The sequence below is a fragment of the Hoplias malabaricus genome, chromosome 3 (assembly GCF_029633855.1).
Source record: "Hoplias malabaricus isolate fHopMal1 chromosome 3, fHopMal1.hap1, whole genome shotgun sequence".
Classification (NCBI taxonomy): Eukaryota; Metazoa; Chordata; class Actinopteri; order Characiformes; family Erythrinidae; genus Hoplias; species Hoplias malabaricus.
The window spans coordinates 72,174,971-72,187,086 of record NC_089802.1 but is presented as its reverse complement, the minus strand read 5'-3'; the positions used below and the strand labels follow the sequence as shown (position 1 = coordinate 72,187,086).

General features: G+C 41.0%; 1 protein-coding gene across 1 annotated transcript in view; it reads right to left on the bottom strand.

Moving 5' to 3' along the window:
- The window catches only part of myo10l1 (myosin X, like 1), a 64,835-nt gene extending 52,919 nt beyond the window's left edge, over positions 1 to 11,916 (bottom strand). The window contains exon 1 of the mRNA XM_066665849.1: positions 11,658 to 11,916. Coding sequence (XP_066521946.1) covers positions 11,658 to 11,678 — 21 coding nt within the window. The 5' untranslated portion in view covers positions 11,679 to 11,916. The remainder of the gene's footprint in view (positions 1 to 11,657) is intronic.
- Between the last annotated feature and the right edge of the window lie 200 nt (positions 11,917 to 12,116).

The following is a 12,116-nucleotide window of genomic DNA, read 5'->3' as shown; positions in this document are numbered from 1 at the left end:
CATACAGGTCTAATATAAGACATCAACTGGTCACTGGGACAATGGACCATATCCACCCTCCACTCTGAACCTGGTTCCACCGGATTGATCTAATGAGATTAGTACTATTGCATGGGATTAGCTTCTACATACAATCTGTAGTCTCTAATAATCGAGCCAGAATGCAACAAACAGTCAAACCCTGGCAAAATACTTTGCACGACAATATATTATCCCCCTACATGAGTGCAGGCAAACCTCTCAGACTGTTAACTGACCTGCTGAGCATTTGGTTCTTGTTACTTTCAATGGACAAACAAATCTGGAAAAGTCTCTTAAATACGGCTCTTCTGGAACATCCTATCGCTTCAACCTCCTTTTATATACAAACAGAGTAGGAGTTCCAGGATTAAGCTTCAAAGTATTACTTTCACATAGAAATCATGAAGTCTCAGAGATCATAAGGCTTCCCATGGCTATTGAGAACACCCACACACTCCAGGAATTATGGTTGCTGGTCTGTAATATTGAACTAGCTTTCTAGGTAGAATGAAAACTAATGTTGTAGTATGTTGCTGAGAAATTGCTAAACAAATACAGTGAGTGAGACATAGATAACCTCCACCATCTCACAAGTGACTGAGATAACATTAGAAAAAGTGAGGCGAGCCACACACACAGCTAGAGAGAGCTGAGGGGCTGCTGGATTATCAAAGCATACAGTCCCTCCGTTCCACATAAAGTGAGAGAAGAAAGAGAGGAGAGGAGACTTTAATAGGCATGGTTCCAGTAAGCTTCCTATTCAAAACAGACTCAGAAATTACTGCATTATTCCAATGGGCAAATGAATAGATAATGAAGGAAGAAAGACGGAGAAAGGAACAGGAGAGATAGAAGATGCAGGGGTGAATGAAGGAGAAAGAGAAAGAAGGAGAAAAGAGAGAAAGAGAGAGAGAGAGAGAGAGAGAGAGAGAGAGAGAGAGAGAGAGATCCACAGTGGAACGAATAAAGGCGCTTGCTTTCAGAGGAAGCTACTACAGAAAAATAGGTCACACATCTCCAGTGGCTGCTTCCCTCAGAACCAGCAACAGAGTGGGAAAGCGAGAGTGAGAGAGAGAGAGTGAGCAGGCGAGCGAGCAAGTGAGAGAGAGAGAGAGAGAGAGAGAGAGAGAGAGAGAGAGAGAGAGAGAACAAGGCATATAGAGAGGAAAAGAGAGAGATAAAGAGAGTTAAATTAGGAAGTGTTCATGCTACATTTGCTTTGACCTGGAAGGAAGAAAAAGCTATAACATCTCTCTCTCTCTCTCTCTCTTTCTCTCTCTCTCTCTCTCTCTCTCGCTCCCTCTCTCTCTCTCTCTCTCTCTCTCTCTCCTGTTGCCAACACTTAAATAACTCATCCCACATAAATATACACAATTACATTTCCATAGGAAAAATATCTCATTGCTTTAATTAATGTAGCTGAAATGGCTGTGTGTGTGTGTGTGTGTGTGTGTGTGTGTGTGTGTGTCTGTGTGTGTGTGTGAAATACAAAAAAGCAAAAAGCTCCTAGGGAGAAACATGCTGAGAGTTATTTAATCCCTTAAACATAAAAGGTTTATGACCCGGTTATTAGATGTAAGTAGGAAGAGCCCTAACACACCTTCACAGAATTTGAATACTCAATGATATATATTTAAAAAATCCTCACAAATAATTTTACTAAGAATTACATTTGACTGGGCCCTGTGCTTGACAGATCCAGTCATGTGATGGAGAACATTAACTCTATATGAGGCAGAATACTGTATATGTGGCAGTAATTACAAGAAAATGTATTTACTGGCCCTTACAATATTTTCAGACCTATACTGTATTGTCATTGGGGATATACTTATGACATACAGGTCTCTATTTAATGCCTTATTCATATTCTCTCTCTCTCTCTCTCTCTCTCTGTGTGTGTGTGTGTGTGTGTGTGTGTGTGTGTGTGTGTGTGTGTGTGTGTGTTATAAATAGTACAGTGTGTTGAGTAAGGTCAGACCTGCGTACATTTCCCAGTGCTAATGTTGCCTCAGACTGCTGGCGGCCCAAAGTGGCACACTTCTGTCTGCTGAGGCTTTTGTGCTTATTTTTGGGTTTGTCCCAGTTCTCTCCTTAGTTCTGTACTTCTCAAGGATTAGAAAGCTTGGGCCTCTTAAATGAAGGAAGTGAGAGGGAGAGAGAGAGAGTGGGTTCTACCACATGCATCAGTTACCCACAGCTGAGCCACACCCTGCTACTGTGAATTACTATATATCTCTCTCTCTGTTTTTCTCTCTCTGTCTCACACTCACTGTCATCACCTAAAGGCTGATCACAATATATTTGTGTGATATATTTGGACCACAGTAAATTAATCTGAGCATATGTATATTTGATAGTATCTTGCACAGCAAAAACTTATTTTTGCTTGATTATTGTATTGATTTCTGACACCTGAACACTACAAAAAATACCTCACCATGTGACTGACTACACGTCCTAAATATATCCAAACATATTTAAACTGGGCTACAGACATCCAAAATAATTAGTAAAAATGCTGAGTATAAAATGTCACTATTTCTTTGAGAAGGTGAACTCTTTGTTTTTCTTCTTTTTTCAAAATGTAATATGAAGGTGGGTGGCACGGTGGTGCAGCAGGTAGTGTCGCAGTCACACAGCTCCAGGGACCTGGAGGTTGTGGGTTCGATTCCCACTCCGGGTGACTGTCTGTGAGGAGTTGGTGTGTTCTCCCTGTGTCCGCGTGGGTTTCCTCCGGGTGACTGTCTGTGAGGAGCTGGTGTGTTCTCCCTGTGTCTGTGTGGGTTTACTCCGGGTGCTCCAGTTTCCTCCCACGGTCCAAAAACACACATTGGTAGGTGGATTGACGACTCAAAAAGTGTCAGTAGGTGTGAGTGTGAGTTAATGTGTCTGTGTTGCCCTGTGAACGACTGGCGCCCCCTCCAGGGTGTGTTCCTGCCTTGCGCCCAATGATTCCAGATAGGCTCTGGACCCACCGCGACCCTGAACTGGATAAACGGTTACAGATAATGAATGAATGATGAATATGAAGGTGAAGATGTTTCCTGCATAAAATAAATAAGGCAGCAAACTTCTTTTAAAAAACACAAAATGTCCCTTCTGTGGTGTGCAATTTTGCAATTTGTTGTCATTAGTTTTTTGCATCAGGTTCAGTATTCAATGCCCTTAAGAGTAACAACTTACTCAAACATTGCTACATTACTTTCACGTGTGCAGATCTAGGTTTAAAGGAATTGTTCAGAAAAATTAACTAATATACACAACTGTAGCACTGGAGTCCAAAAGATAAGGTTCCTAACAAACATTGGAAGGTCCAACATCCCTGTCTTCATTAATATTGCTCAGACTTGTCAAAGTAGTCCACATACCTATCTGATATACATGAATGTGAAGGGGAATATATTTATATCTACTGGCTTACAGTGATTTTTAGCATCATTAACCTCTCAGCTCTTGTTGAAAACTAAACAAGGAGAAGTTGGACTTGTGTATAAGTGTTCTGCACCAAATGATTCCTCTAAGGGAATATGTCAGACAACACTGCGCACTGTTGCTTCAGGACTTACCCAATGGCTTCTATTATAAGTGTGTTTCTGCACTATGACACAAACACACATACACACACACACACACACAAATAAAACACAATTTGTAATTTGGAATCGATCCCCCCACAGGTTTTAATCTAAATTCAGGACAGTGGTCTGAGACAGTAGGATCGACTGTCTCTGACCTCACTGATCATATTTGAGTCTGGCTGAGGGACTAAGGGCAGACCAGGATAAATTTCTTCATTTCTGCAGATCTGTTCTTTTTACGACCTCAAATAGGTGAAACCAAAGGCATGGCTGTCACTTCAGAGCTGAGATTGAGAGACTGCATAAATAAAAATAGAAACTCTCTAAAGTCATCCTTCAGTTCTAGAGGCTTTCAGAAATGTGAAAACCAATAAAGAGTCTGAGTTGCAAACATTCAACTTATTTTTCTTGAAGAGAAGAAACATTTTCAAAACTTAATACCCTCATGTAACTTTGATGAGTAACACTGTATAAAAAATAAGCCTGCACCTAACAGTTATATATATAAATATTTATACAGTGGAACCTCTACCTACGAACTTGATCCATTCCGTGACCTGGTTCGTAAGTAGAAAAGTTTGTTTCTCGAGTCAGTTTTCCCCATTTAAAATTACGGAAAAGCAATTAATGCGTTCCAGCCCCCACCCCGAAAGTCACCCTTTTTGCACTGATATATGTTTACAACACTTTCAAATTAGTAAAAAAATACATGTAGCATTACTAATAATAAAAGAGAAATACAGTGGTAACCGTAATAAAAAAGAAATAAAAAAGTTTTAAGCGGTTACATATCGCTACCTTGAAGACGTGACGACTGGCTGGAGGAGTAACAGGCACTGGGTGTATGACGGGAGGTGGGGGGTGGGTGGAATAACGGAGAGTAGGCGGTGAATGTGGGGAGACGAAGGGTAGATACGGCTTAACTTAGCACGAATTTCAATGTCTGCTATTTACACTAATGCTAAATTGCTAAAGCTACAATTTGCTAATCTTAAAAGCTCATTCAAGTCTGGGCGCGCTGGGAGACTCGCCGATTGGGGTCAGTGGCCATTTCCAGCCGCCGGCTCGGCGGAGGCTCGGGTTCGTTTCTAGAGTCGTGGTTCGTTGGTGGAGGCAAAAAATATTCAAATGCCCGGTTCGTATCTTGGAAAGTTCGTTAGTATAGGCGTTCGTTAGTAGAGGTTCCACTGTATTATGTAAATGAATATTTGTAAACTTTCAATAGAATAGAATAGAATAGCTTTATTTTCGCTGAGAAAACAATGTTAAGAACAATGTTAAAAATTAGCAAAATTAGATGACAACGTATAATAACACCCTGGAGATTAAATGTGGCGTATGAAATTAATGCAACTTAAAAATCTACAATAAATGTAGAATATGGTACAATTATATTGCCTAATTTAAAGGACTGTATATGCACAACTGAGGGTACCACCACAGTAACAGCAAAAGGCACCAACACAGAGACAGTTTTCTGAGAGTGTAATCATAATACAGTGGCTGTTTACACCTAAGAAAAGCTATGTAAGCTTCACATTATATTCATTAAGGTTTTATTTCCAGCCTGTTGACTTTGAACACTCTTTTGTCCAAAGATATAACAGAAAATATTTGTTATTCATGTCAATTGTCTGCACTGAATTATTCTGTAATTATATATATTTGTTTACCCCAGAATACAGAGGATCAAAATGGAATGTCTCAAGATCCTCAATGTCAGACAATAGGACCATGAGGAGCACCAGAACAACAGACCTTCCCCTCCTCTGTTGGGGACTGAAGGTGTTGGATGTTGAGTCACCCAGTCTGAAAAGCTGAACTGACAGCACAGATGTAGAGAGGGACGGACAGGGCGAGGCAGAAACAGCAGACAGAGACAGGAAAAGGTGCTAAGTGAGGGTCACTGAATGTTGGGCTCAATAGGAAACACCCCTGGAATCCTCAGAGGCACAGCACTGATGACACATCAGGAAACAGGGAGGAGATAAGCATCTTTCAGAGCTGCAGCATGTTCATGTTCAGGATTACGTGCTCCAGTCACACGAGTACTTTCAACACTTTTCAAAAACTTCTTTAATCCGAATGCAGAGTGAAACCAGAATTTGGATCGATGTTTGTTGTTAAATTAAAGTGATGTTTCAAACTGATATTTAATGATGTTTTTATTATATTCTGCAAAAGCAGAACCTTTAGGCTAGGTAATGTTGGGCTGCTGAACTATAAAATGCTAAATAAAGTATATCAACAACGACACATCAATGGCAAAGTAGTTGTGTCCTGTCTGGTTTGGTGTCCTTTCTGCTTTGTGCCCTACACCACAATTCAACTAAGGATGCATCACACTCCTATTACCCCACTCCTGTGCAGTGACAGATGTGTAAAGGCTTTAAACATGATGCTTGTCATCTTTAGACTACACCTAATGTCAGTGCTTTGCTGCACTGATTCTAATGTTACAGAGGGCATCAACAAATGGCAGACTTCAGTCTGGACGAGTGACTCATTTGTAATAAATTAATGACAAATAATCATGTTCATGAAGCGTTATATTTTTTCTGAGAGTCAGAATAGTAAACAGGCACAGCTAATCCAGTTAATACAGCAATAGCTTTGCTCACCTGAGCCAGTCACACTGACCAGTCTGTGTGACCGGTTCACTAGAGAGAGCAAGAAGGACATGAGAGTCATTACAGCGCGACCTGCACCAGCATATGCAAAGCTGATGCAGAAAATTACACTTTTAAAAATGAACCAATTTATGTTCATTCTTCCTGCATCCAGTTCTAAACCAGTGAGTCTTAAGTGTACAGAAAACGTAGCTTTAATCAAAAGCAACAATGTAAAGTGCAACGTAAAGTGACAAAACACAAATATTAGGAGATTGTATCAATAGCACCTTGTTGAATTGTAATTGACAGTATTAAGACCTGTGAGGACTCTGAAGGCAAGTTATTTCACAAGAAAATTTTTCATTCCACTGCCGCCCAGCCTCTACGCTTTGCTCCATTTGTGCATCTACTCACAGAGAAGAACACCATGTTTAACTTCTAGATGGACACAGCTGATACTATTAAGAGTTTATTCAGCTGGAGATTCCCCTTTGAAGGGGCGTGGTGGCCCACCATGTCCCCTGGGAGATCAAATTAACCCTTGACCTTAAGGACCTCATATGTCTCGCCATAACATGAGTTACAGATCATTGACGGACTGAAACAGGTTAAGAGAATTTTACACAGGTCATATGTCTGTCAATGTGCATATTATTATCTTAATTAAATGTTGTGTTACATTAATTATGTGTCAGAACGCAGCAATCAGCTAACAGAAACTATTCTGGACTAAGTGCACCATTCTTGTAATGAGATCCTGAGACAATGGCGTAAGTAAAACTCACAGAGATAAAAGCTTTTAGTTGAGCCTTGGTGGTCTTTCTGACATAGCTATTTAAAGTCTGGGGAACCACCATCTGGAAGAAGACATTCCTTAAATTAGAAACCACTTGTTAATACTCACTAATTTACAATAACATGCACTGGTTGTTTCTTAATTTGTAAATACCATGTATGTATTACATCTGAATAAATGAAGACAACTTTAATTTGTATCTTTACTTCATTAGTTACTCTACTTTAATATCAGATTTGGTTTAAAGTAGGCTTGGACTGAGTCTTGTGAGCCTTGGTTTATTCATTGAATGCTCCTCTGTTTTTGGGAATCCTGGGGTTGCCCTAAGCTAGCTAATTTAGTTAATAATTGTCTGGTGCCCAGGGCCACAACACTTGACAAATTGGCCATTAAATATATAGTGGGGGAGGGAAGAGTGCCACATGCCTTAGAGAATCCTTTTAACAAAACACTAGACCACTTGAACCATAACACATTCGGAAATATCCACTATTAAAAACAAGAAATAGGTTTGGGCAGTATGCTGATAATACTGTATACCATATTGAAAAAGCTGGAACTGTTATTTGAACAGGATGACAGTAAAGGACAATTATAACTTGACAAAGTTAAGTTCCATCATAAATGAGGGAAGAAATGCTCCTCTCATTTTTATTGGCTTACAGTAAGAACTCCTATTTCCCAAATGTTTTCTTTGCTGTCTTACGCTGATTGGGACAGTGGGAAGAATCTTTGCTTTACCTGCTGCTCAAGCTATGGTGGGACATTTAATCCTCACTGTACCTGCTCCTCAGGTCACAGCAGGACCATTAAACCTCGCTGTACAAATTCCTTGAGCTACCATGGAGCAAGTAAACCTCACTCTATCTACACATCATGCTATTGCAGTGTGATTAGCCTTAATTCTGTATGGAAAATCATTTCCTCAACTTAAGAGTAAGATGGCATCAATAAATGTGATACTACCCAACCCTAACAAGACGTACCCAAATACAATATCGGTTTGGTTGGACCTAAGTGACATATTTAAATCTACAACTATGAAACTATGGGCAGCTATAGCCTCATGGTTAGAGAAGAGGGGTGGTGGAAGTGAAGGAACAGCACTGTCCTCCTCCCTCAATCCACAGCTGAGGTGCCCTTGAGCAAGGCACCGAACCTACAACTTCTCCCCGAGCTCCGGGAATGGCTGCCTGCCGCTCTGGGTCTGTGTTCACAGCCCTTAGTTCACTAGTGTGTGTGTGTGTGTGGGGGTTGTGACTAAAACCTCAGAGTTCAGTACTGTTGATAGTAATATTTTAACTGACACAGTTAATCATCTCAAATCATCCACTTGCAGTCTTGACACACTACCAACCAATTTTTTAAAGAGTGTGTTTCACACTATAGCACCAGACATACTCCACATTGTAAACACCTCACTCATGTCGGGGGTTTTTCCGAGCTCACTAAAAACTGCAGTTGTAAAGCCTCTTCTAAAAAAGAAAAATTTAGAATCTTCTCTGATAAGTAACTACAGGCCAATTTCTAATCTACCGTTCATGGGCAAAATCATTGAGAAAATAGTTTTCAGGCAAATCACTGGTTTCTTGTCCATAAACAGTAGCCTAGACAAATTCCAGTCCGGGTTCCGGTCTAATCACAGCACTGAGACTGCTCTAATCAAGGTAATTAATGACATCCGCTTAAATACAGAGGCTGGAAAGGTATCTCTTCTATTACTTCTTGACCTTAGTGCTGCCTTTGATACCATTGACCATAAGATTCTTATAGATAGACTCGCAAACTGGGTTGGACTCTCAGGAACAGTCCTGAAGTGGTTCATTTCTTACCTGGAAGGCAGGAACTACTTTGTAGAAATAGAAAATAATATTTCAGAGAACATGCCAGTATGTCCCCCAGGGCTCTATTCTTGGTCCACTTTTATTTAATTTATATATGCTTCCTCTTGGCCAGATTCTACAGAACTATGGGCTGTCCTATCACAGCTATGCAGATGATACTCAGATTTACATGGCCCTGTCCCCAAACGACTCTGGCCCAGTTGACTTATTAAGCAAGTGCCTTGAACACATCACAAACTGGATGGGACACAATTTTCTGCAGCTGAATAAAGATAAAACTGAGATTATACTATTTGGGAATAGCACTGAGAGACAAAGATTGGCTACGTATCTGGACTCGAGAGCCCTCAAATCTAAAGAACTGGCTCGCAACCTTGGTGTATCAATGGACTCAGATCTCAGTTTTAGTAGTCATATTAAAGCGGTTACTAGATCAGCATTTTACCATCTTAAGAACATCAGTAAGATTAGAGATTTTCTGACTAAACCAGACCTAGAGAAACTTATCCATGCTTTTATTTCTAGCAGGATTGATTACTGTAATGGTCTCTTAGCTGGACTTCCAAAAAAGACCATTAAACAGCTTCAGCTGATTCAAAATGCAGCTGCCAGAGTTCTCACTCGGAGCAAAAGAAGAGATCATATCACCCCCATCCTCAAATCCTTACACTGGATACCAGTCTGTTATAGAATAGACTTTAAGGTGTTATTACTGGTTTATAAATGTCTCAATGGGGTAGGACCAGCGTATTTATCAGATCTGCTACAGAGATATGAGCCGAGCAGAGATCTCAGATCTTTAGGAACTAGTCAGTTAGTCCTGCCTCGGGTCAAAACTAAACATGGAGAGGCAGCATTTAGCTACTATGCCACTTTTAAATGGAACCAGCTGTCTGAGAATATTAGAAGTGCCCCAACGTTAGACACATTTAAATCAAGACTTAAAACTCTCTTGTTTGAGCAGGCTTACAGCTCAGTTTAAAATATTCTGCACTTTTCTGTAACGGCATTTTATTTCTTTTATTTCTTTTCATTTATTGTCATTTTAAATTGTTTTAATCATTTTAATCATTTTACTCTTTTTATGTAATTGTCTTATTGGAATTTATGATTTTACTCTGGCTTTTAATGTAATTTCTTTTTCTGTAAAGCACTTTGAATTGCTTCTGTATGAAAGGTGCTCTATAAATAAACTTGCCTTGCCTTGCCTTGCCTTGCCTAAAACGTGATTTTGATAAACATAAAAGAGATTGTTAAAATAACCTTGTTAAAGCCATCTGAGGGCTGGATAACACATGATCAAGGGGATAAGTAGCTTTTTGGTAATTTCTTAATAAGCCAGGGCAGAGTGCATTCACGTGTGTGTTTGTTTGCAATGAAAAAACAGCGTATTTAGCACTGTGACCTATACACTTATAACAAAGCTAATGCCATTGGATGTGGATGCCCCCAGAAATCCAGTCATGGAAAGCATTCCATATTTGATACACCAACCTTCACAAAATTAAACTCATCCTCCAGCCCAGCAACAAGGAATGTGAAGCCCTGGATCCACTATTTAAATACAAGAGAAATGTCAGAGAATGAGAACCGTCAGGTCAAGACATCCACAGCTATGTTTGAATTGAGGATGAAGTCTACATTTAAGGGCCTTTTGCTTACCATGGCTTTTCACATCAAGTAGCCCAAGTATCAAGTAGCTGTCAGAATGACTCTGGGAAGGATCCCATATCAGATAAACCTGCAAGTCTGCATAAACCGACACTCATCCATCAGCACAGCAAAGAGCAAGAGTATCTCTGTAGCCTCTGTACTACTGATACAATGGCAATGTCAGAGCATGTGGAGGCATCAGATGAGGTATAGACCGCCACATCTCTGGACTGCAGGAATCTAAGGAGGCACTGGACTGAGAATAAGGTCTTTTTTTTGTGGGCCATGCCACCGACACCAGGTAATAACCCCCTAAATCTGCCAAAATGGCTGTGGAAAGAATTCCAGATCTGATGGAATTTGAATGAACTGAAACACATGCTCAAGAGGGTGAAGCTCTGTAGCCTCTACATTACTGAAGCAAGAGCATTGTCAGAGGATATAGAGGCTCCAGAAAATACGTCGATATGCATCCATTGTCCGCAGGAATCTGAGGAGACATTCCACACACATTAACACGCAAACTCACAGGTTTCAGGTTTGATAATCATTTAAAAGAGATCTATCAATATCAAGATGTAAAAATGGACAGTGTCTCTCTTCTGTCACAGCACAGGTCCCCCATCCCCCCTCTCCTGTCCTCCTCTTTCCTCTCCTCAGAAGCCGCCATCAACACGGTGCGCCACAGCCCACTATGCTACATTACAGCACAGACAGCACCAGTGTATTTTAAAACAAAAAGCAGCCAATTACCATGATACCATGCTAAGTAACAGACCCCCATTGATGGATTTAAGGTTGGGATAAAGACCAGTGGCCATTTGGCGCTCACACAAAACACCTCAACATTCAAACACTTGAGCTTTATTTTCCTGGAGAGATTGTATGCAGCTTGCTTAAGGGAAAGGGATCATCTTGAGGAAAATGTTTTAAGCAAATATCCACAGGCCAGTATGAAGGGGAAGGTGGGTGTGAACACATGCAGCCTATTAGGATGATGCAGGCAGCTGTTTTTTCACCTGTAATTCACCCTCACACCAGCACACACTGCTATATATTCCACATTTCCACATATACAGCTCATATAATCGTGTATTAACTTGACAAAGGGTGTCAAGGATTCAGTAGAGAGGGAAAAACAGAAGCCCACCTCTGTGAAAAACGCGTCCATCTTCCTTTCCTTCGCCCCACAGAGAGGCTTCTCCTCTCAGAAATCACCCAATTGTAGCTCAGTGTCTGGGCGACGGCTGGAGACACCGGTTCGTTTTATTCGCCGGTGAACCGCATTCCCTGGTAACGGCACACAAGCAGCTAAGGGCTGAGAGAAAGACGAAGCCGAGAGAATTTTTCCCCGAATAAAGCACCACAGCGGTCTTCCCTTTTCCTCTCTGTTTTCCTCACTAACCCCGTAACGGTTCGGATCCAGCAGTGCGCGCTCCCCTCGCTCTCCTTCTCAACGCCGCGTGTTCGAGGGCGGGGCCTCGCAGGAATGAATGAGGGGGGCGGGGTATTCATTTCATATTACCACGCCCAGTACCAACCCACTTCCACCTCTCTCTCTCGCTCTCTCACCTACTCACGTGACCGCCAGCATACTGACACAACAGCA